Source organism: Ascidiella aspersa, chromosome 4 (assembly GCF_963924565.1).
Source record: "Ascidiella aspersa chromosome 4, kaAscAspe10.2, whole genome shotgun sequence".
Classification (NCBI taxonomy): domain Eukaryota; kingdom Metazoa; phylum Chordata; class Ascidiacea; order Phlebobranchia; family Ascidiidae; genus Ascidiella; species Ascidiella aspersa.
Genome location: NC_139450.1, coordinates 33,029,236 through 33,055,647, shown reverse-complemented (window position 1 = coordinate 33,055,647; position 26,412 = coordinate 33,029,236). Strand labels below are relative to the sequence as shown.

The 26,412-nt window shown below is 32.1% G+C and overlaps 2 protein-coding genes across 2 annotated transcripts in view; both read left to right on the top strand.

Moving 5' to 3' along the window:
• Positions 1–5,483, top strand: part of LOC146157587 (uncharacterized) — a 34,567-nt gene extending 29,084 nt beyond the window's left edge. The window contains exons 9-13 of the mRNA XM_083388265.1: positions 471–590; positions 1,211–2,197; positions 2,782–3,006; positions 4,367–4,477; positions 4,906–5,483. Of these exons, the coding sequence (XP_083244391.1) occupies positions 471–590; positions 1,211–2,197; positions 2,782–3,006; positions 4,367–4,477; positions 4,906–4,943 (1,481 nt within the window). The 3' untranslated portion in view covers positions 4,944–5,483. The remainder of the gene's footprint in view (positions 1–470; positions 591–1,210; positions 2,198–2,781; positions 3,007–4,366; positions 4,478–4,905) is intronic.
• A 3,322-nt stretch (positions 5,484–8,805) lies between these two features.
• The window catches only part of LOC146157585 (liprin-alpha-1-like), a 49,536-nt gene continuing 31,929 nt past the window's right edge, over positions 8,806–26,412 (top strand). The window contains exons 1-16 of the mRNA XM_083387274.1: positions 8,806–8,889; positions 9,752–9,817; positions 10,818–10,916; positions 12,946–13,047; positions 14,176–14,340; positions 15,050–15,124; positions 16,961–17,071; positions 17,976–18,100; positions 20,708–20,801; positions 21,327–21,473; positions 22,503–22,595; positions 23,873–23,998; positions 24,830–24,961; positions 25,423–25,485; positions 25,859–25,921; positions 26,138–26,346. Coding sequence (XP_083243400.1) covers positions 8,806–8,889; positions 9,752–9,817; positions 10,818–10,916; positions 12,946–13,047; positions 14,176–14,340; positions 15,050–15,124; positions 16,961–17,071; positions 17,976–18,100; positions 20,708–20,801; positions 21,327–21,473; positions 22,503–22,595; positions 23,873–23,998; positions 24,830–24,961; positions 25,423–25,485; positions 25,859–25,921; positions 26,138–26,346 — 1,754 coding nt within the window. The remainder of the gene's footprint in view (positions 8,890–9,751; positions 9,818–10,817; positions 10,917–12,945; positions 13,048–14,175; positions 14,341–15,049; positions 15,125–16,960; positions 17,072–17,975; positions 18,101–20,707; positions 20,802–21,326; positions 21,474–22,502; positions 22,596–23,872; positions 23,999–24,829; positions 24,962–25,422; positions 25,486–25,858; positions 25,922–26,137; positions 26,347–26,412) is intronic.

The following is a 26,412-nucleotide window of genomic DNA, read 5'->3' as shown; positions in this document are numbered from 1 at the left end:
TACAAAATTGGTAAACATGCTCTATTTGAGTAATTTTCTGTAACTTAATGCTACAAAACTTGTAAACATGCTCTATTTGAGTAATTTTTCTGTAACTTAAACTTACAAAATTGGTAAACATGCTCTATTTGAGTAATTTTCTGTAACTTAATGCTACAAAACTGGTAAACATGCTCTACTTAAGTAATTTTGTCTGTAACTTAAACTTACAAAATTGGTAAACACGCTCTATTTGAAAAATTGTAAGGCCACTGATTTAATTTTTTTTCTGTTTTTTATTAAGTAAGCAGTGTTTTATGTAGGTAATATGGAAAGATATATTTAGTGAACTCAAGTGTTGAATTCTTGGCTATTTTCAAGTTTGTTTTTTGTAAAATATGTTCTATTGTGAAATGTAGTCTGTATAACAAACACAAAATTTAATCTCTTTCACATTGGACCCAATTAATTTTGCCTATTAATTTTTTTAGGTACCACTTATTACAACCATACCTTGGATGAGACACTTGCTTATGCTATAGTACTTGTAGCTTGTAATATACAGGACTATTGTAGTGATAATCTCAGCCAGACTGTCATCATAATTCCAGGTGGGTTTACATATTTATGCAAAGCAGTATAAGAAAAATAACAACTTATATAAAAGCTGAAGCGCATCGCTCTGAACAACAATCAGTCAGCAAGGTCTAACACTTTTAATACAACTATGCATTTCATCACATAAATGAATGGCACTTATCAGTTTAAGATATATATACTGATTAAGCCATTTACTTGTTAATGTTTGAAAATGAATAATAATATTAAAAGTTTTTGACCTTGCTACCTGATTTTTCTTGGAAGCGGTGCACTTCTCAAGCTATTTAAATATTGTCTGCACTATGTGTTCCGTAGAGGGACAAGATTCTGTCATAGAAACACATACTAAGCTTATTTTATAGTAACACTAAGTGCCTTATTTTCTTTAACATACTCATTGTTTTAAAATTATATTTAAAAGAATGCTGTACATGTTGTGGTTTATTAAATATTAGAAAGTTTTGTCTAAAAAATTTCTTAAGACTACATTTTTGCATCCAAAAAACACAGCTCTCTCACTTTTTTAAAACTGTGTGACAAACTAAAATACTTCCAGTCTTATTTTGTAACTTGTATTACTATTTACCTGCACTTTATTGTATAAGTGCTAATTTTACGAACATTTTTTTAGATTGCACGTACAGGCCATGCGATGAAAAAGCCACTTGCAAAAATGGAAGTGAAAGTGTTCAGTGCAACTGCAGTGTGGGCTACACCGGCAACGGAGTAGTTTGTTCCGACATCAATGAATGTGACGAACCCAATATGTGTACGAGTTTCAATGAATTGAAATGTGTCAACACAATCGGGTCGTTTGCATGTAAATGTGAAAGTGGCTTTGGTGGAAATTACACCAACTGTACGGACATCAATGAGTGTGAAATCAACACTGACAATTGCCACTCCCAGGCAAACTGTACAAACCTATGCTCAGATATTAACGAATGTACAAATGGGCACAACTGTAGTGCTAATGCGACATGCGCTAACATCGTTGGTAGCTACCTATGCAGTTGTAACACTGGGTACTCTGGTGATGGCTACCTTTGTATTGACATTAACGAATGCAATAATACACACAACTGCAGTGACAATGCAAGCTGCCTAAATACCCAAGGTAGTTACAACTGCCTTTGTGAGCCAGGTTTTACTGGGGATGGGTATAATTGCACAGACTATAACGAATGTACAAACTCTTCAAACTTGTGCAGTAGAAATGCAAATTGTACAAACACAAATGGAAGTTACAGCTGCCAATGTTGGAAAGGCTTTTCTGGCAATGGTGTTGTATGCAACGACATAAACGAATGCCTCCCAATTCCATGTCATTTAAACGGTCAGTGTAATAACACCATTGGTAGTTTTAGCTGCCAATGCAAGCAAGGGTACACAGGTAATGGGTTTAACTGTAATGATATAAACGAATGCTTATTCTCTCCGTGTCCTGGTGGTATACTTTGTATCAACACGCCTGGCAGCTACTTCTGCAACTGCCCAAACACTACTGATAATGCGCTGTGCACTTGTAGCAATACAACTGACCTTATGTTGTGTGCAGAAGCACAGTTCAGTCAATCTTGTCCTGTCCAGGATTCATGCTTGCAACAACATCAACCAGGTAGTAATTAATTATTTATGTTAGTTAAGGACAACCTATGACTCTGGATAATAACTTATTTAAACAGGCAAATATTTATTATATATAATTTTTTAGCAGTACTTTTCAAAATTTTCAATGTATGGCCTCTTTTAATTTATTAAAATTTAGGTGCCCCCTAGGTTAACAGTTTAAAACACAAAATATCTTGTTTTTCTGTCTATATATATATATTTAATATGTTGAACCCTAACCTATTATAGACTTGTTCAAAAGCAAAATACTGTTTCATTTCTAGGCCTCATTAATTTATAAATATTATCTTAAAGGAAAATAGATTTAATTTGTTGGCCAACTTTCATAATAAATGATCACTTTGGAACATAAAGGCTCGAGTTTGTAGTTAGATGTAGAACAAATATTAAAGACCATACAGAAGTAGACGGAATTTTGTAAACATTTTACATAAATCCTGATTTATTTTCAACATGGTAAATACTTTTTTAAAACGTTTACAAAAGGGTGCATACTTGTATGTGGCCTTTAATGTTTGTTTGTTTTTTATAAATAGTTATATTTTATTTTTATTACGAATATGTTTTTAGATGGAGTTGCTGTTTCATACACATGCACTTGCGTTGTAACTCGCACAAATCCATGCATTGGCTTGAACAACACAGCCACATGTCCGGCAAACTACTGTGATGAGTCGATTAATGTTTGTGCCAAGCATATTAATACTGTTTGTAATCGTGACAATTCGACTACCTTTACATGCCAGTGTCCATATGGATCTTCTTTTACCAGTGATACTCTTGAATGCACTTCAGGTATTTTACTGTTTTTTTGTTTTTTTTTGTAAAATAGTTACCTAAATTGAGATGAATTAAAGCATATATTAGATGTTATATTATTGCTATAGCAGGGTTTTTAAACTGGGGTCCATGGACTAGTTGTAGGGGTCCATAAAGGTCTAATTGAAATATTAGTGTATATTTAAGAAGTAATCAATTTATTAAAGAAATTAATCTAAATAAAAATAAAACGGATTTGCACCAAATGTATTTAGACTTCATTTCACTTTCACATTTTTAGGCCAAAATCAGCAAATTTTTTAAGTCTATTTGTACTGTGGCGTCAATTTTTAATTATGACGTCATTTTTTAATTTTTTTTTACCTAAATTGGTCCACGCGAGATGAAATAAAATTTTAGGGTCCGAGGTAAAAAAAGTTAAAGAACCCCTGTGCTATAGTATGCCTCTAACTCATGGGTTACCAAACTACAGCCCGCGGGCTAGATCCGGCCCGGTAATTTTACCAGCTATGGCATATTTTGTCAATTAAGGTAAAAAATAGAGTTAACATTTTCTGTAAATCCAAATGCAATTGTCATGAAATATTAAACCGAATTCTGTATTAAAGCTCACTACAGTCTGCGTTTCATGGTTATTTATAGTTCCTTATATTAACAATAGTCAAGTTAATAAAGTTCTATATCCGGCTGTTGTCAAATCCTTTTCTGTTAAGCCTTATAGTTCTCCGGCCCCTAACAAAAAAAGTTTGGTGGCCTCTGCCTGTTTTGTCTGCATAACACCCAGAGGCTTTTTAATAGTGCTAAGTTCAACCTGGTTTCAACCTAAACCATTTCGCCTAAGTAGACTTATGTTTGCCAAGGCTAAAAAATGAAATAAAACCTTGCTTCCAGCACTAGCCACATATTTTAGATTAAATTATTGTGAATCAGAGAGAATTAAACTTACGTTAGCCTCAATAATTATACAGTTGTGTTTATTTTTCTTAACTCTATCTAAGACTGGAAAGCTGCTTGTGCTTTGTACCACACTTTGAGGATAACTGGGTTACTGATTGTATATTAAATAAAAAATAGTTTATACCTGTTGACATGTCATTGCATAGGACTGTAACAGTAAAGATGGGCAGCATATATCTATTCCAGTTCTTTATGAACAAATGTTGAAAATGGTCTCAATGATTTTTAGCTGTGAGAGAATCTGGGTCCAAATTTATTTATGAGAATAATTGATAAACTGTTAACATTGTATGTTTTTCATTTCATGTAATATTTCTATTTTAAAAATTAGTATATACTATACTTACTATATAACAGCTGGTTATAAAAAAATGTTTACAAGTGAGGGTGAGACTCATGCTGATTTATTTTGGAATAGTGTTGGCAGCATGGCCCTTTCTACTGATTGCGCCTGTCGTCATAGTAATGTCTATCGTGATTGGATGGTACATCTACACAAAAAAGCGTCGCAGAAAATATTATGTTCCAAGTAAGAAAGTTGTTTTACTTTAATCCAGAAACCTGCACACTTATTGTTGTTACAAAATATGGCTACAAAGGACATTCAAGTATTTATTTTGACGAAAAAACATAGAGTTATGTTTTTTTAATTGAACTACTCATGAATATAACATGTAAAAAATATATTAATAGTTCAAGCCTATAACAATAGCTTTGCATTCCACATATAAAACATCTCCTGCCATAATTAAAAGTAGTTGTTAACTATTTCAAATAATAACACACACATGGGTTACATAACTGTTTGCTTTGTGAATTCTTGTAGGCTATTAGCGACAATACAACAAAACCTAAATTGGTATATTTTAAGGTATAGCAAAAAGAGCAACACTTTAAATTCTTAACATGCATTAAGTTGTGTTTTAACTTTAATACTTGTTACTTGTTTATTTCCAGCTGTATCCAGCAGAATAAGGAGATGGTCTTCCTTCTGAGATACCATAGTTTATTTTAATATTGTAGAAATTACTAAACAATTCTATTTTTTTTAATTTGGTGCTGTTTTCCATTGTTTGTTTTTAAAAGAACTTTTTGAACTGCTATATATGTAATATCGAAATGTTGTGCTTATGCAGTATATGTATTTTTGGTTTTATGTTGATGTATGCTTCATAGTAATGCACAAGCAAATGATGTCCTACTACTGACAAATGCTTAACAAGGAAAAGAGTTCGATGCTATTTATGTATGTGTGTGTATTGTGTCATCTTTTTAAATCCAATTTTTGAGTAGTATTTGCAATTTATTGTTGTAAAGTAAGGCTTATTTTATATTTGCTGTCCAAATAACCCTGCAAACAGTTCATCAATTATTTGTTTTACTTTTTTGTAAGTTGTATGGTTTGTGTTTTAATCATGACAATATTATACTGATATATGCACTTGTGATGTAAGCTTTTCAACGGTAATAATTCAAGAAATGTTATGCTTTAAATATTTTGGTACAGAAGTAAAAATAAATTATTTTTTACTGTTTTAATAACACATCAATCTTAAAATGTAAGCTGGTTTTCAAAATCAATAAAATAAGTAAGAAAACCTTCTGAAAAACAATGGAATTTTAGCTAAATGTCCTGTTTGAAGTAAGATAAAGTGACAAAAAAAAATTTAAAACTTATAAAACTATTTTTTAGCCTGTCATACAAGTATAAATTTGAAACATATTATCCCGTAAGTCTCTCTGTCCCCAACGAAATAGTCGGCTACCTAATAATAGTAAGGTCTTATAGGCGTTGCAACAAACCTATTTTGCCAACAAGACTAAACACTACAGCTTTTGATATCTAAGCAATTTTAGATAGATAGATTTAACATGGAAAAAAAGAGGATTAAGTCATCTAGTTAGCTGCCTCTAGCTGTGATTCGATTCGTGTTAAGCATTTTTACAAAAGGCGAAACAAGATACATCACAAAATAAAATTATTCGTAAATCAAGGCAAACAAAAACTACAAAACAAAAAACATTATACAATAGATTTGTAGTCAAATAGTCTGAACAGTTGTAATTATTTTTCCATTATTCATTTATTTCACCAGAAGATAAAGCAAACGAGCAAAATGTAGTGCAGGCGACAAACATATCTAATAAAAATGTCCGTTGTTGGTTCTTGTTTTTTGATGATTTTTTAAGGAACAATTTATCAACTTATACAAAAATTGTGTTAAAGCCGAAAGCTAGGTAATTTTATCTGTATTATAATAAAAATAAACTATTATCGTAAAAACGTCCCATTTTTTTTATATCCTTTTGATTTTAATTAACGTTTTTGTTGTGTTGTCTCTAGCGCCCCCGCCGGCGAATTGAACTACTTAGCAGAGTTTCATTTTTTAAACAAAGTTGCGATCAATAATGAATAAGTGCAGCACAAAGCCAGGCTAGAAGGCGTCGATAAAGTCTACGTGAATATATGTTTGCATATTAACTTGATACACTGCGTTCTACAAAGATGTATTGTCAACTTAAAAACGAAAACCTGATTTTAACTAGATTTAAAGTTTTAAATTCCTTTTTAGTTCTTATTTAGTTGCTAAATAGCTCCCTTTAATTACGTTTTGTGCCTTTTTGAAGTATATTTACTTATTGACCATTTAGTTAAAACTTTCAGAGCTCTAATGATGTAGTAAAAGTGTATATATTGATTATGCAAATATGTCAGTTTGTGGTGTATGTTTCTAGCTTATTTTAATGCTATATCTATGCACAAAATTAACATTTTAATAATTGAAAGTTACTGAAACTGTTAAGTCGCACACAACATATAATTGCCTATGAATATCAAGCTAGGGTACACTATGCACGGATCTGTAATGCATCTTTATAATAAATTGCAAAGCCAAAAAGGTCGAGTAAATCGACATCATCTTGATTAAGACGTTTCAATACAAGCTTGTATCATCTTCAGTTAATGCGACTGAGAAGCATTTCAAGCAAGCTGTTGGTTAAATTTTAATCTTATACTTATAATTTTTATATATAAGTGTAGGATATTTAAGAAGAGGTCTTGATCTGATTTTGAATTGAGTATTTTTTACAAGTTGCCATTTAGAAGACAAAGACAAAACCATTGGATTTATCAGAATATTAAACTTTATCTGGATACGTAACTTTGAATAAAATTTTACCTTGGAACTACAGACAAAAATGGACATGTAAAAGGTTTTTCCAAAAGTCTACCCTGCTTCTGTGTTGTAAGTATTGATTCAAGTTCTTTTGCAAATAGTTTTAGCAGATTAAATTTATTGGTGTTATCTCATGGTGAAAAGTTTAAACCTGGGTATTTTGAAACACGCATAGTTGAATGTTGTTTCTTGCTGCTGTGTAGAAAAATTATATTTAAAAAAACTTTACACAAACCCATATTAAGTAAACCATCTTATTCCAAATAACGCTTGAGTTAGTCTGTTACCACCCAAATGCACACTCAGTCACACAAGCTTTTATGTGAGAATGTAAACAACTCAAGCCATTCTAACAGTTTCCTGCAGTGGATTCATTTACAGCAAATAATGTTGTTACAGCCAGACAAAGTTTAGCACTAACTTTATCATGGATGCAAACAATTTCAAGCTGCTTATCTACCATAAAGAGTTTTGATTTACAAGCAAGATAATTTTAAATTGATTTTTTCTGATTGCACTGGATCCATTTTAGCTATAACCCTTACAAGCATTTTTCAACTCCGATCAAAAATGTGGTGGTGTAGGAATTTATATAAAGCAACCACACCTGTACAATATCAACCAAGAATTACAATTAAATGTGACGAACTGTGAAAACATGTGGATTGATATTCAATTTAATCAACAAGTATACACTATTGGGGTTATCTACAGACATCCAGGATATAATTTTAATGACTTTCAGGATACATTTTTAGATAAGCTTGATTTACTTAACATGTCAAATTTTGTTTGTGTGATGTTACACAATGCTTAATGGACTATTATGTTTGCAATCTTGATGTAAATTCATTTAAATGTTGATTAAAATTATTTTAAATGACAAATTAAAAAGCAATGAAAAACTCCCAACACCAAATTTCCATGAAAAGTTTTTAAATTATTTTCCCAGAAATGTATGGCAATCCTGAGTTTTGGAAAGGCATTTATTTACAAGTTGTTGTTGCAGCATAATCTCCAGTTAAGCAAGATGATTGAAATAATTTTATATAATCTCAAAATAACCCCCTTGTAGAATACTGTATATATATGAGAACAGCATAACACTCTACAGGATATATTGGAATTCCACAATAATAACGCATCGGCAGAATAGAGTATAACTGCACAAAATAAATAAAAAATTTCACCTCCAGATTGAGTCGAAGCGGGCTTGTGGCAAGATGATGTGCGATTTTTTTAAATACCGTGGGAATGTTCAAAACTTGAAATAATTAAAAACATAATCCAAATAACGTTCTAGCTTATAAACCTTTATTAAACTATTATTTTGCAAATTAACTTGGTGTGATACTAAACCCAATTTTTTTTAATCAAAAAATGGGTAGGTTGTTTGTTGTACAGGAAAAATTATATCATAATTTATTATTTTCTTACTACAATTTTAGCAAAAGTATCGACCTAAATTTACTGAGATCGATATTTCGGTAGAAACCAAATATCGGCTGATGTTATCGGTAAACCAATATATCGATCTGTCTCTAATAATTTGTCTTTATATAGTGCCAGCTCATAGTCTGCTATCCAAGCTTGAGTTTGGCATTTATTTACAACTGGTTGCTGCAGCATAATCTCCAGTTATTGTTATTTCTAGAGTAAGAATCGGGCTTGTGGCAAGATGATGTGCGACATCATGCCGACGATCTGCGAGGATCGTGCGAGCAACATTGGGGCAGACGGAGCGGAAGAGGAGGAGGATAAGGTGGGACGAGTGGGAGCAAGTTTGCTCTTTTCTCACAATATTTACTGCCGGGGTGTACACAGTAGATACATCTAGCCTCGCTTAAAAAAATGGAATCAGTAGAACATACAATTCACATAAAAAGTATGTGATAATACCTATCAATGACATGAAGTTAAGTCAAGTTTGCTCTTTTATCACAATATTTGCTTCGGTTTGCAGTACACAGTACAAACACCTAGCTTAGTCAAGATGGATATACAGCAATCTACACATATACACATATGTCATATAATTCATCCACCCACAATACATGGTTGAAAAAATATGCAACCATATATTGTATTCCACCTTTACAATTTATAGATTGTGGCACTATACCTTTCGTATTCCGTACTGCGCATGTCGGACTCTGGTGGTTTGTGGTGGTCTTACTCGAGTTCCGAGTCCGACTTTAGCGAAATAAACCCACTGCGTCAACTACTGACTCCGACTCTGCAGACACTTCAATGACTTGAAGTTAAATGGCTATTTTTGAATTAGTCTTTTGAGCAAACTTGCTCGACTTGAGATGACTTGGATTTATTTCGGCAAATGACTTACAGTAATCGAAGTGGTTATGGAAATAATGAAGTGAAATGCAACCCTCCATGATTTTTTTTCTTTTATATATTTTATTTGTTTTAATTTCTGAGATTTTGTTATAATAATAAAAAAATAAAAAAAATATACTGGCTATGACAAGCTGTGTAAACGAGTGTCAATTAAAATTAAGACTTGATTATTAATTTATCAAGTGCAGCGATGCTGCTCTAAATCAATTTGCTTGCCATTTGAACTTTCACCCAAATACAGCTTAATGCTCTTTGTTTGTCAATTCCAGGCCAACTTGGAGCAACTGATGGTGACAGTATTGGATGAACGCGACAAACTGGCTGAAAATTTGCAGGTTTGTCTCAAGATAACATTGTAGTGAAGGTTCCAATGTACCATTTTATCTTATTGCTGATGTCTGAATAAGAGAGCCTTATGATTGGAGATTGACTCAATTTTAATTTTTGCAATACCCAATTTTTAATGTTTAGGCCAACTGATACAGATACTGATTTTTTATACCTGCAATATAATAAAAAAATTGAATTATATAATTAAAAATAAAAACCAATTAGTATTTCAGTTTATAAACCTATTCTTAAAAACTTGTATTTTGCTGGCCAAACTTTATCGATATTAAAACATCAGTAGAAGCCAAATATCACCCGATATTATCGGCAAATCGATGTATCGGTCTATCTCCGCTTATAATGGCTGTGCATTTTAGTAGTACTTTGTAACAACAGTGTTTTTGTTACCTTATCACAATAGCTATGAAATATAAGGCAGTTTGCCGAAGAATATTTAACCACAAAAAAAAAAGAAAGTTTGTTTTAAGAACTGGGTGCTTGTGCAAAGCCAAAATATGTTAAACTTTTAGCTGTGTGAATATATTTTCATCAGGCGCCCAACAAAACTCTAATAATGGGTTTATTTTGTTCAGTCGTCTTCAAATGTCTTTATATTAAAACTTTATATTAAAACTTTTCAACATTGGGCCTATATTTATAAAAAGCTTTTTAATGTTAATGTTGTCAGATTTTACATTAAATTATACTTTTATTAAAAAAACCACAAACAGTTTCTTTGAACTACAATTCATTTGTATTTCACTCAAGACATCTGTTACATTGATCCAATATTGTATTGACGTATGAATTGAAGTAAAAAAAATGATTTAAATCACCAATACCTTGATCTGTGTGCATTTGAATCAAATTATTGGTTTGCATGTGATTATTTATCAATTATAAATGTATATTGATCAGTATTTGCATTTTGTAAACTTGCGTTATCTGCTTCTTAAACTCCTGAAACCTGTCTCTGGCCCTAACCATGCACTTATTGATCCTCAGGAAACGAAAGACATTCTCTCTGGATCGAATGCAAAGCTAATTGAACTTGAAAAGGAACGGGACTTTCTTGCAAAACAGCTTAGCAACACAATGCCTGCAGTAAGTGTTTTGCTCTAATTATTTTTGGTACATTCTAAAGGTTTCTAAATGAAACATATTTGATTGTTAGAAAAGAAGTTTTTTGACACTACTTTTGCTGAACTAAAATTGATGGTTTACATACTCGCTTTAAAAACAAACTCATTTTATGCATGTATAAATTTTACAGCAGCCAAATTTTTATTTTTTAAAAGATTAGATATTTTTTAAGAATAATGACTGAGGTTCAGTTAGATGTAGAATGGATGTCAAAGCCCATACAGAAGTGGAAGCATTTTGTGAACTAATGGTTGGAGGTTGTAGTAAGACGTAATAAGAATATATGAAAGCCCATACAGAAGTAGGTATCATTTTAAACGTTTTGAATAACTCTTTATTCATTTTCAACATCATGTTGATAACTCTTTATTCATTTTCAACATCACATCATGTAAGAGTTATTCGAAACGTTCAAAATGATACCTACTTCTGTATGGGCTTTGATATTCTTATTACATTTTGTGAACGTTTCAAATAAATCTTAAAATCAAGGCTGGAGGTTGTAGTTAGACAGAGAATGAATATCAAAACCAATACATAAGGGTTGTATTTTGTGGAGTTTCAAATCACTCCTTATTAATTGAAAAAACTGCTTTTTGTATTGTCTTCTATATTCATTCTACTGTCATTTGTTAGTTTGCCATTATTAGTGTTAAGTTGAAATAAAACGTAGAGCAAGGTATGATTTGAGCGATACCGATCATATTTGCTTGTTGGGTTCAGCAAAGTTTGTCCAGTAAATATTATCTGATGAATTGTGTAAATATTAGCAGAATATCTGGTATTCTTGTGGTGTATCAGCTGCCAAACCCCAGGTGTACGTGGCTCCTTTGTCCTATATTAAGCTTACATTTTAAAAGGAAATTGATACACCTTGATAGTTACATGCAGTAGATGTAGCTAAACACATTTTTGTTTAAAAGAAAGAATCTAAAAAAAATTGTAGTATATAATTTGACATACAGTATATGTAGTTAGTAACTGCCATGATTCTCCTGAACTGAAACACGGGTAACATTGCATGTAATAAATAATATTATTGTTAAAATATCACCCATAATGGATAAGCAATAAATACCTCTGTGTGTCTAAACTTCAAAAGAAAAGGATTTAATTCTAAGAACTGGGTCAAATCAGATAGAATTGTCATCATAAAAAAATTGCGTGTATTCAGCTAAAAATTATTTTCTAATTTTAAGTGGTAATTTAAGATAAGTCAAAAATAGTTTGCCATATGTATAATAAGTAATCTGTTGTGATTGTCTTTTTTTCTGTAAATTATCAACTTTAATATGTGCTGGTTTCACTAAAATAATACCAGCAAAGCGCCTTGAGGTTCATTTGCAGATTACAAGACATGTGTGCTGAAATGGACATTGTGCATTTTGCATTGTGCGTGCTTTACAAGTTGATAAAAAATTGATAAGCATGTTTTCTTCCCAGGCCTGGTGTGCCTTGCTGTGGTAATTAGCATTATAAATGTAAATGCACGCTTGCAGTTGCAGTCCCTGTTTACCAATTACGCCAGGAATCTTATAGTAGTTGTGCACAATATGGCAGTAAATCTTGTATTTAGTGCTTCCAAACATCTGCTGAAAAATACAATTTGGTCAATATCACTTCTGGATGGATATGAAACCTTTTTAAATTTTGATCAGTCATGAATAAATTATTATAGAGGAGGTCATGTCTAACCTGATTTACTAATTGATTTCTTACCAATATAAATGTTAAAGATCTTTTATTGAATTTAAATCATATAACTATAATATATGTATGTTGTTCAGGATACAATATATTTTCCTATATGCAAATAAATCATACCTATATTGCCATTAAACTGCTTAACAGCAAGCTGAAATCTTTAAGTATATTTCACAGAAAAAAGAATAGGCTCTCAGTTATAGTTTTTTCAATAAACCCTTTATTAGTAAAACTATGTTATAGCTATAAGAGTTCCAGTTGCAATTTAACATTGTTTTTATTGTAGGATTACGCAGCCCTGACCAAAGAACTAAACCATGCCAAAGAAAGAATACTGGAATATGCTGACGAAATTAACGACATGAAATCGGAACGAAATAACACAAGAGTAAGATAAGTTGATCTAAAAAAGTGTCATTGCAATAAAATTTGTTTTCACAAAAGAACTCCTAAAATAAGGTTGTTTTTTTGTATATAAGAAATAAAAAAGAGGTCTTTGCAGACAATCATTGTAAAATAAAGTTTTTTTTTTTTAAATCACTTGAATGTGCAATTGTGCATTTTAACAAAGAGCGGCTACGAGGCGTGAAGAATTTGTGTTTTTTTTCTTTTTCAATTACTTGTCATGCCTGTTATTATACGACTAAATATATATTAATGGTAATTTAGAAAAAAAAAAATGATTTATACCATTTTTATAAATCAGTTTAAAGATAGTTCTGAATGTTTGCATTTAAATGTATAAGTGTTCTCCTAAATTGATTCCTGGAGTAATAAAAGTTAATTTTTTATATCTGTGGGTAAGTTGGCCCATTTTGTAACACAAAAGCAAGTTTGAAATACACATGAAGCCTGAAGCTTTAGACACTAAAGCATCATGTTATGCCATATCTGATTATCTGCTTAGATTTGGGGACCTCAAGATTGCTTTGCTTTCTTGTGACTCACTCTCTCATTCTGTTGTTTATGTAATTCTGGAGAAGAAGCCCCATGTAATTGCATATTTGGGACTTTTTTTGTTTTCCTTGTTATTTTTTATGTTTTGTTATAATGCTTGCATTGCTGTAAAACTGCCACAAACTGGCATTTGTTTTAACTTTCAATAATTTTTAGTAATATTTTTTTAACAGCATATGTCGGTTAACAGACTGTGGTGATATTTTGCTATTTTGGCCTCTCAATGATAAAGTTACCTCACTCTTTCCCGTAAAGTGCAGCTCAAGTTATGTGTTTATAAAGTGCTATTGTAAAACCAATTCTTTAACTATTTGTTTTGTCTTGAGAATAGCATATGTGTCCGCCATACTGTTTTTAAATTATACTCAAAATGCGTCAAGCAAATCAAATTTTTAGTCTTCAAAAAGTTGTAAATTGTCTTTGAAAAGTCTTGAAATGTTTTTGAACATTTTTCATTACAATAAGTGGCAACCTTGTAGCATTTCTGCAATATGAGCGAGCAGCTGAGCACCAATCTTTGAAAAGACATGAAAAAGTTTTATTTTCTTGTTTGTTTCAGTTACTTCTGGAGCATCTTGAGACGTTGGTTGCTCGGCACGAACGTGCGTTACGCATGACTGTGGTTAAAAGACAGCAGCAACAGAACGCCGGCGTTTCAAGCGAAGTAGAAGTTCTAAAGGCCCTGAAATCTCTGTTCGAACATCACAAAGCTCTCGACGAAAAGGTGACATTTTACTTGTTCTGTTCGTACTTGGGCTAGAAGTAAATTTGTCCAGGTTTTTTATACATCGGGTTTTATAAGGAGTGTCTGATATTTTCGGTTCGGGCGATACCTGATGCCAAGTTGTGGTACCAGTACTCAGCCGATACTATGGTTAGTTTCATTGCGGATTCCATACCAAATTAATAGGCATTTCAGCAATGGTTTACGCCCAAATGCAGCGATTTTTACTTTCAAATGAAATTTGAAAAAATTACAATTAACAAATTGAGACAATTAAAGTTCTTAACGCTAAAAATTTTAGCCAGAACCTGGAGTAAAACCTTTAAACTTTGTGATTATATCTATTGTGGTTGTTTGAGCATAGTAATGACTCCATTTTGTATTAGATTGTGATAGTTTTGTCCAAAATGTTGGTTAGCTTAATTGGAATAAAATGTTGATTGTCGTACATCCCTATGTTTTTGTGTTTTATTTAATAAAAAAAATGTTATTTATTGCCTAAACTGTATGTTTCAAGTAAATAAAGCTAGTGTTCATACTTTCAAATTTGGCCTTTTAAATATATTAAACAAAATTATAAAGTTGGGTAATTAGTTTTGACTGCTAACCTAATGAATCGTTTTGTGCATTTCTAGGTTTTTCTGAATAAATTTGATTAAGATATGCAAGATTGTAAGTTGCTAAATAAAACAAATTTCTATTCACTAAGGTGAGGGAGAAATTAAAAGCTGCCTTAGAACGAGAAATGCACCTCGAGGAATTAATGGAAGCATCGAACAGAGAAGTTAGTTCACATCATTTTTACGTTTTCTTATAATTGGTTAAATGAGGGCTCACCAAACTACAGTTCACCACATATTTCCTTAATTAAGCTAAAATATTAATGATTTATTAAATTTGTTATTCTATATATATTTTTAAATATTATTTTTTAAAGTTTGTTAAATCAGGTGTAAAGCTCACAGCATATTTTTCTAATCAATCTAAATATTTTTTTCCTTATTAACTAAAGGTTAGTAGTCTGTTGCCAATATAAACTAAATTTTGCATGAAATCATATTCTAAACAATTTTATAACGATAACTATATTTTGTTTGCCATTATTTTATGTTTCTCGTCTTGTTTGGTCAAATCAGGTGCCGACAATTTGACACAAATTTTAAATCTGGTCCTCGATTGTCACTCTTTACAGTTATGCAGGCCATGCTTGGTAGCCACTGGATTAGTAAACCATTTCTCATGCTTTTAATTACTTATATATATAAGATAAATAAACTTATATAGTTGGCCATGTTGTGTGCTAAAGCAAAAAAAATTAAAAAATAAACAAAGAACATTAATCTTCGTCAGCTACATTCTGCTGCAGAATCCTGTGATAAACAAATTGGTATATAATTGCAATTTTTGTCTTGTTTGACGAAGCTTTTCATCAATTTTCTCCTCTGCTCAGTAAAGGCTTATTTTTTAGATTGCCTATGAGAATGTTTAGTTCAGAGTTAAATGCATAGCTATTTGTTGCACTGAAATACTCGGCAAGCAATACACAGCATTAGCAAATAATCACTATTGATCTAGTCTTTTTATGGTCCCATTGGAAACTATTATTGAACATGGTTTGCAATGTTTTGCTGCTTATAAAGTGGGCCAGCCATATTTACACACTTGTCTAGTTCAAACTATAAACATTGTCAAGACAGTTCTAAGAATGTGGTTATTGACATAGAATTGAACTTTCAATCGTAAAAGTTTCACTTGTAACATCTGACTTTCACTTTTGGTCAATGAACCAGTTTCCTTTGTGACAATTTATCAAAAATAATCCAGGCTCCCACCCATTTACTACATTTAATGCCGGCATGTGAAACAACTTTGATTTTCATCGCAAAAAATCCCTTGAAATTTATATTTTGGATAAATATAAATGAGTTTGCATTTAAAATTGTTGCTTTAAAACAAAAATATGTCAATATTCACATTTCTTTGAAAGAAGGCTGCATACTGCATAGTCCATTTAAAATCAGGCTGCGTAGTCCATTTCTTTTCAAATACAATAAATTCAAAAAAGAAATAAGATGTAAATCTTGAAAATAAAGACAAATAGTTGGCAGTCCTGCCCCTAATTCTAAACGAAAATTGATCAAAATCATTTAAACTACATTGAAGTTCAGTGACAATCCCGTTTTAGTGACAAACCTCACGGCAGGCTAGTTGATTTTCGAGCCTGGCTTTTATGGATGTCATTTGTTCTGATTCGGTTAGTCCGTTGAAGACATGAATGAGTTATGCATCTTTCATTAAAACCATAGAAATCTTTCTTTGTCAAATTTTTTTTGTTTTTATTCACTGGGTGGTACAAGATGTGAAGTGAACACAGCAAACATTCATAGTAAAAAGCCCTTTGAAATTGATATTTTTATAAATATAAATGAGTTTACATATGGAATTGGTTACACTTTTTAGAAGAAAAAGCAATAAATTTCTAAAATGTAAACTTGAAAACAAGGACAAATAGATGATATGGCAGCCCTGATTATGATTCTAAACAAGAGTTTATAAAAATCATTGAAAGTCTTCTTTTTTAATACTAAAACTATTATTTTTTGTCTTATTCACTGTGTAGTGCAAGGTGCTAAGGGAGCAAGTTAATCAACTAAAACTTCAAACCCAGACGGGAAGTGATGATAGCCTGAAAGTTGACAAGATTGTGAACAACAAAATTCTTTCAAACGACGTGAGTTTGTGCTTTAATGAAGTGTGCATTTCGTTTTTACTCTTTATAATAAAAAAGAGTAAATATTTCGTCCATAAAAATGAGTATTAATAGGTGGGGTATTGTTGGTTTTTAATTAAAACATACAATATTATATTAAATGTCCTGAAACATGCCAGAAAACTTTATTAAAACTTTTGAATTCTCCTGCAATTTATAAGTTTTATAGTGAGCCACGAACCACCATTATGAACAAATTACCTCGAGTTTCAAATTTTATGTTAAGCTGATGAAACTATTTATGTTTTCTTTTCACTTTTTAAGTCTTGCTTTAGGACAGTGGTCGGCAAACTTTTTTTGTTGCGGCCCAAAGTCAGAGCTACTGAAGGCCCACTACGTAAACCACTATTTAATTTGAAGGTTACATATTACCTTCCCGAAACAGTGCCGTGTCATAATGTAAAACATATTATAAAAGAAATGTTATACACACGAAGCGCGAATTTTTTTCGTTTATATATATAGTTAAAGTTGGCAAAAAATATAGTTCTGCTCTCAGGGCCACATTTAACACGTAGGCCGTAGGGCTTTCCAAGCTGAGCCAATTTAAACATTCTATGCAACACCAACTTTTAAAATAAAGTGCAATGAATGTACGACTATCACGCGGCCCACAACTACATTATAACACTAAACTATCCAAAAGTAACTCGCTCCCCACATTTTCCCACACAGTTTGCCGACTACTGCTTTAGGATAATGAGCAAGTATGTAGCAAATATGCTGGCAATTTGGTCAGGTTTTAATAGAATTATCCCAACTTATCAATTATACATTTTTCCTGCCCTAAAAATCCTAATAAATATTTGTTTGTGTCTTCGAACTATGACATCCCACATACTTCCATTGTTTCCAATTGTCATAGGTAACAAATGGCAGTCGGGAGGTCGAAGAGGAAGCAAATCGCATCGTTCTGCTTCAGGAAACGCACGACAAACAGAACAATGAACTGCACCACCTCCGACAGCGAGTTAATTCATCGCTTAATCGGTAAAGTTTTTAGGGTCTACTAGTGGGACTTTGCCGTAGGTGTACTGAAAGGAAATCTTGCCAGCCTTGGCTGCCACATTTATGTGATCGGTAAACTTTATAGAGTCGGCTGGTGGTATTCTCTTTTGCTGATATATTTATTGTGCATAGTTCAGTCTAAAAACACCTGAAATCAATCAGGTCAGACACAAGATGCCTTCAGGAGGTTTACCAAAATCAGTTCCTGGTCAGAATTTCGTTTAAGCAAGGCCCGACTAGGAAAACAACTAGTCTGCTGCAACGTACGACCTTATGACCCCCGGTCAACAGTCATGGTTTGGCCGAGGTTGTGAGTTCTAACCTCACCACAGGCTAGTTGTTTTTCTCGCCTTGCCTTGCTTCAATTGCAATCCCGATCAGGCTAACTAATTTCGGTAAACCTGAGAAAATCCTACATTGTGTTGCGAAGTGGATTTATTTCTTTATTTTAATTTACCGCTTAATCTGTCATATTTTATAAGGTCTGCTAGTGGTTGTAGTTCTTGTTGGTAAATTGAAAGTGCAAAATCCTCTCTGAAATAAACACCTGCCTTATGTCAGGGTGCGAGAATTTGAAAATAGCACATTATTATTTCCGAAGTGGATTTATTTCTTAATTTTATATCATAATAATATTTAAACACAGAAGCATGTGAAAAAATGTTCTTAATTTTTTTTTTTATTTAAAAACTAATCATAAACCGAAATTAGGAATATCAAGCCCATATGAAAGTGCGCAGCAAGATTTCAAGTATCCCTTTATGTTTTTAAAATATTGTTGACATGTTTTATTTATTTTTTAGCAAAATTCTGAAGGTTTAAAATGATACCTACTTCTGTATGGGCTTCTATATTCTTACAACGTTTAACTACAACCTCCAACCATTACGCTTAAAACCCAAACTACATAATTGACCATGAGTTCTAAGCGTCGCAGAAGCAACATTGCAAATACTTTTTAAGCGGAAAAATCAAGTGGCACAATTTTCTTGCGTATGCCGGAAAATGCGAGACAGTGTTGCAAACCCAGTAAAGTGGCAAATAGTTCACGTCAATTTCAAGTCAAGGCGTTGTCATTAAAACTAAACATTAAACTGCTAAAATTGGTTAACTTTTCCTATTATGACCAGTAAATTAACTAGAAAAATAACACAAAACACAACATATAGCAAATTAATTGTCATGAAAAATAATGTTTCCTTTCAATATGTTAAAGCAATAAAGTCCTCTTTGCATGAATACAGCCTCTTGCTATGTTTTTTTAAAAATGTTAGGGAGATTTCTTTAACTGTCTAAGTTTGTTAGTGGACAGTGGGCATACATAAATAATTTAGTGATAATCTCTAAATTGACCTTTGCTCTACGATAGTTATCTATAAATTCGGTTGGTGTAAATTAAGATATGTGCTGTGTGTCAGATGATTATATACTTATATGTTGTAATAAGTTTATGTTTTAAAAATTTATTTGTTAAACAAATGCCAAACACTAATTTTGCAAAAATGCTACTCATTTCACTTCCAGTTTTTATACCTACTTTTGTAAGGAAACCGCAAATATACATAAAAATATTAAAATGACTTTGTCCTTAATTGGGCTTTATTAAGCTTTATAAACCCAGTAACTGCTTTAAAATAAATGTATTTTGATCGTGAATTCATCTAATTAGTAATACGCCTCAATTAAACCTCAGGGTGGTGGAATTATTCGTGAAACACACAACATTTTTCCCCCATGAGTTAATCCTCTATTGTATTTTGACCAACGCGATTTCTTAGACATCAATGTCTTTATGTTTTTCCGAACCTCAAAACACGTGATTCACCAACATATTTGTCTGCCCCTTCGAAATATGTATAGGAAATTCAAAGCCTATATAGCAGTAGGTAACAACTTGAATGTTATGAATATCTCTTTAGTAAATCTTTTTACTAAAAGAGATATTTAAAACCGTCAAAATGTTACCTTCTTTTGTATGAGAATGACATTCTTACTATGTCTAACTAAAACTGCCAGCCATAATACTCCAAAGTATAAAAAAAAATATATTTTTTAAATGCTACACATTTCACTCGTAGGGTTTTGTACTGAGCTCTATTAGAAAACTAAAATTATATCTAAAAATACTTTTGCGTGTGTATGGACATCATTTGGTTAATCTTTACCAGTAAACTGTTCTGTTGAGGACTTAATGTTAATCAAACCGTTTCCAGTTTAAATATTTGCTTTAAATCAGAAGCTAATTAGTTCATGTTTGCAAGAGTTTCCTAATGCTAACATGAACCTTCAAAGTTCGTTTCTTATTGAGACAACAAGGATATTGACCTCATTCTCTAGGCTTATTTTTTAGAGTTAAATTTTCGTAACTGTCATTGTAAATTAACAACTGTTAATGCACATATGCCTTCCAAAACATTTTTCCCTAGATTCTTGATTTTTTTATAGCTGTAACATGTACATTTTAAGGTCAATATCCTTGTTGTCTTAATAAATTTGTTGTTTGACTGTTTGCAGTATTGTATTGATGTGTTCAAATTATTTAATTTTAGAGCTGTATCGTGTTGAAGGTGTATAATTTCTATGTTTTAGCATATCCGAGCTCGAAGAATGTCTTGACACGGCTCGCAAAGATTTGATGAGGTCGGAAGAAATCAACGGCAGACTGCAGAAAGATTTTAAAGAGGTAAAAACAATTTGCAACTTTTTTCTAGTCTCTTTCTAGCCACAAAGTCTTTGAAAGCTAAGTAATTAGGTCGCATACATTTCTGAGATTAAGAACATTCTTTTCATTAGTTTAAACCTTAAGAGTAGTTGTTGTACATAATGTTTTTCTTTTACTATATCTTGTTTTTTTAACGCATTGGTCACCCATTATTTCAAAACAGCAAATTTGGTCCCCTTGGTAAAAAAGAGAGACTCAATACACTAAACTATCACATTGGGGCAAATATCAATGTAAAAATAACTATTCCATGAATTGAGCAGAATTAGTTTAAAAACACTGAATCCTTTACAAGTAAAATAAACAGCAAAGTACACTTTTTTATTTTTTTACTCCCAACTTTTTTTTAAATTTTTTTACTAAAAGAGTGGCAAGTTGAGAAACAACCATACGCCAATGCTTGCTACATTCTGTTAGTACAAGCAACCTCATATTGAGCCAGGTACACTTTGATTTTTACCTTTACCCACCTTTTTTGTCATTTAGGCCCAGAAAATGCGCCAGGAATTAGAGGAACGTTTAACGACGTTGGAACGTCGATATCTCAATGCACAACGTGAAGCGGCCTCTGTCCACGAGTTGAACGACCGTCTCGAGTCGGAGATATCGAACAGAGAGGAAGCTGTGAGACAGGTAATTGAAATTAGTGGATGTGATTCTATACTGGAGTCTTTATCAGTCTGTATGGATTTATTACTAACGCAATGGCTAACACAAGTGGATCGTATCTATTTCAAATAGACTACAAAAGTGTGATATACAGATTCGGTATTTAGTGAGTCTCATCAAAAACTAGTGAATCCTATACTGAAGTCTTTAACATTGTGCAGAAATTTATTTACATTAATTTAAGTAAATGCAAAAAAATGTCATTAAAACAGAAACCGCATCAGTTTAAGCCGAACATACTTGCCAAACAGTTAAAAGCCTCGAGATAGGTGTTTAAAACTAATGGCTCCGATCCGATACTGAAGTGCAGGATTGTATTATTAACACAATGGCTAACACCAGTTGATTTGTATCCTAATTCAAATGATTTTAAGTAAATGCAAAAAATATTATTAAAACAGAAACCGCATAAGTGTAAGTTGATCATCATTGCCAAACACCTACAGATAACCCACGATGTTAGCTCAGAGCTCCTACCGCGACAAGGTAGTAATACAAACTACAGTAAGGACAACTGCAATGTCAAGGCACCATGTGCTCCATGACCTTTGACCTTAAGCCATGCCTAATCAAATTGGTCATAAACTTAACACTGAAATATGAAAGGTAATTAGGTAGAACCCTGAGTTTTCTTTGCATAAACAACCTTGGAGAGTTTTGTTTTTTGGAAATATGAGGAAATCTGATAATTTTCCAGATTTTGGTATCTGTTTCAATACTACACTACACAGTGCTATGGTCGCCAAATCTATACTAAATTTTTTATCAGCATTTTAGCCATGTTATGTGATGCAACATAGATTTTAACAATTCTTTAGTGCCGTTGAAAATGGAATTTATTCAGTCGTCTTTGAGTTAAATTACAAAAATGTTGTGTGGTATAATTTTAGGTCTTGAAAATGTACAAACTTTCTGTTTTCTTTAAAAAAAGAATGTGGAAATTTAACTAACATTATCAATGATTTGTAAACCGTTGTTTTTAACAACTTTTAGTTGGAAGAAAGAAATGAAATGTTCCAGCAAAGGATAAAAGCGGCCGACCTTAAACTTCAGCAATCTCTTCGCCGAGCTGAAGCACTTCCTGAGGTTTGTTCTAATCCATGCCTGGCCAAATTATCCAGACCGGGCCAAACTTTGTCAGTGGGATCCAGCAGGACCAACAATTGTTTTGGGCACATTTTCATTAAAGCATGAAACAGCTTAATTGTATTTTTTTCTTTTAATCATATTGTATTGAATAAAATACACTTGCAAGACATACTCAACTATTCCTACTGCTACCAGCTTTTCAAAATCGCGATATATATTTAGAGATTTCTTTTGAAATGTGTCCCATGTTTATTCTGTGTATTTAAAATGCACTTTTTGACCCTACCCCCCAAGATATTTTCTGTTTCTCATGCTACCGTTGAAAAAAATTGCCTACTCCTGTTCTTATCTGACTGAATATTGTCTTTTAAAATTGTGCTTTGATCCACTAATCAATCATCTTGATTCCACCGTAATGGCAAAACTGTGTATGAGTTTTTTCAGAATTATATATTGTGATCAATTCATTCAAACAAGTAATTCTAAAAATGCCCCCAAATCTGCAGTGAAGGTATACTAGGAAATTTGAAATATATCAAGTTATAAAATAAGACTAACTCAAATTAAATGTTACAAAAAGAAATTTTTAATTTTGCTATTTTCAAAATAATACCAAAGCAATTTAAACAAATTAGCTCATTTTAAGTATGTCTATATTTGTGCTTTTATCACTTAATATCATATAATTGACAAAAAATCTTTACCTCCTTGATCTATGCAGTGTTTCTTAATATTTTTTACCTCACGGTGTACCTGTAGACCTTCAAAAACTTCTTGGTGCACCAAAAAGCCTCCTAGTTATTTTAGTTAGAAACATATTTTGGCTATTTGTTATAAAAGGTTTCATAATTGCCTTATCTTTAAATAACTGTGGAATGAATTGGCTAGGCCAACAGAAAGTAACAAAAAGACAAAACAACAAAAAAACATTTTGTAGCTTGATAATAAATTGCAAAGACAAAAAGGCCGAGTAGATTGACAGCATCTTGGTTATTAAGACGTTTCGATACAAACTTGTATCATTTTCAGTTAATTTGACCGAATCGAAACGTCTTAATAATCAAGATGCTGTCGATCTGCTCGACCTTTTTGGCTTTACAATTTATTATCAAACTACATTACAGATCCTTGCATATTCCAGTGTACCCAAACATAATTTGTATTTTAGAATATTTTTTCCACTTTCCCATGGCAACGTTCCATGGTGCACCGGTGCTACAGGTTCCTGGTTAGGAAGCATTGTTCCAACAAACGACAATTTTCTAACTTTGCAGGTTGAAGCTGAGCTTGCCCAGCGGGTGGCAGCACTGAGCAAGGCTGAAGAGCGTCACGGAAATGTCGAGGAAAGATTGAAAGCACTCGAGTCACAACTCGAAGAAAAGTCGCAAGAAATCGCAAGAGTGAGTTAAGACAATATATAAGCTAAACTTTATAAAAAATAAACCATTTATAGTATATATATATAATGTATAGCTCGAAAAGTCAATAGAATTAAACAAAAGACAGCAAGACCAAGTGTCACCAAACTTTTGCATGTGGGCTAGATGTGACCCTCCATTTTATTTCATCTGGTTTACAGTATATATTTTAGTGATCTAAAAATCTGGTGATTACTAGTGTTTTAACCGTAATATTTAATGGGTGCAAATCTAAGAATTTCTAACCATTAAAAAATTTCATAACGCTTATTGTATAGCTTTGAACTTTTTTAAATATTTTCTTTGATTAATTAATTATTTAACATAAATAATAACTGGGAAACTTTTAAATCCTGCCCGCAATTTTTAATTATTGCAGTTAACCTGCCCTATATGAAAATAATGGTGAACTTTGAATTAGACAAATACAGCTATTAACAAAGGTTGTTTCTAAATCTAAGTATCCCTGCTGTTTTTGTTTATATCTGGTAAAAATTGATGCCTGTTAAAAAAATTAATCTTGCATAAATAAAAAGTTTAAAAAAAAAAAAAATATATGATTTATTCATGTTGAAAATGAATAAAGAGTTATTTGAAACGTTCAAATGCTACCTACTTCTGTATGGGCTTTAATATACTTATTACGTCTTACTACAACCTCCAACCATTATGCTCCAAAATATGATTGATTTGCGTTAAATTAGCAGGAGCTCAAACTATACTATTATGGGTTTATTCTCTACTCTTTAATAAACTAACGCCAAATAAAAAAAATTAAACAGTTTTTCAAGTCGCATACCGTTTCTATGTTAGGCTCGGCAGCGTGAAAAGATGAACGAGGAACACAACCAGCGTTTATCGAGCACGGTTGACCGACTTTTAGCAGAGTCAAACGAGCGACTCCAGCAACATTTGAAGGAACGAATGTCAGCTTTGGAGGAGAAGGTATGTCAGGTTTAGCAACTAAAAGTTTAATTTTTAATGTTTTCCTTAAAAAAGCCCGCAATTTCTTAATTTATAACTGACGGGCAACTAAGTAAGTTGTCAAGTGTTTCAATTAACATTAACTAAATCATGCGAAAATTTTTGAATTGGCTTCCCAGTGAATAAAATGAAATGCTTTAAATGTTACAGTTGCACTGATGATCAGAAATACAAGTTTCTAGACAGTCTTTAATTTATAGAGTGATTGCCAATAATTTTGTCAATGTTTTTCTTCTTAGACAATATTGTTAATAAGTAAATATTTTTAATTAATAAGAGCCCAAAATCACCCAAAAAATGATTCAGTGATGGTGGATTGTTTGCTCCATTTAAATCAACTCATTTATTGTTACTGTTGCACTAATTCAATGATGTTTGTTGTTTTTAATTCCTAAAAGTGATTCCATTGATTTTTGCGACAGAATTCTCTCACAAATGATTTGGACAAAACTAAGAAACGATTGGAAGAAGTGGTTTTCGAAAAGGTGATTTATTTAATCCTAATTTTTAGTGTTTTTTCTGTAATTTGCACGCAGATTTTCTAAATAATGAACTTGAAAACTTAAAAAATCTGCCTTGGGGAATTTGTGTATTTATCTAAGATATCTATTTTTTAAATTTTATACAATTTTTGCTCATTTGGTTTAATTTAGAACTACGGTTTTATATCTTAGAAACCTAGTTTAAATAATGGAGCCCGGATACAAATACATTGGAAATTCATTTGAAGGTTAATTTATATGAGAGTGTCCTTTGTCATTCACCCTGAATAAGGGGTCTTGTATAGAACACCAAAAAGTTGGATAACAAAACAGCAACTAGGAGAGTTAGTTGCAACCATTGTGATAATATTTGCAGGAACAAGCAAGACGAAGTGCTCAAAAGTTGGAAGCTGAAATGACCATTTTTAAATCATCCAAAGTAAGAATAGGTTTCACATATTGTTTAACCAATAAAAAACATTTTTTTTCTTTTTGTTAATATTCCCTATCATTTATGTCTATTTTATCCTAAAAAGGTAAAATTTTATTTAATGTTACCTATTATTTTACTGTTTTCAAAGGTTTGATCCTGTAATATATTCAGATTGACTAAAAATAAATTAAATTATAACAAAATTTAATTTTTTTTGCAAAGTCTGCTTCTTTGGATCGTTCCGGAAACACTCCCCACACTTCGATGACGGGCCGTGGCACCAGGGGAATTCCCCAGGTTGCCGGTTCCACCCCCGACCTGACCCAGCACCGGCGGGTGTTCCCGACCTCGGCATCAGCGGTTCCGATGCTTTCCACCGACCATTACCTTGATATGGATGGAAGCAACATCCCTCATTATGCAACTTACAGGTCAGTCTGTTGTTTTGCTAAAGTAATGGTTAGCTTACTTTTACTTTAATGGTTCTACTTTTTTTA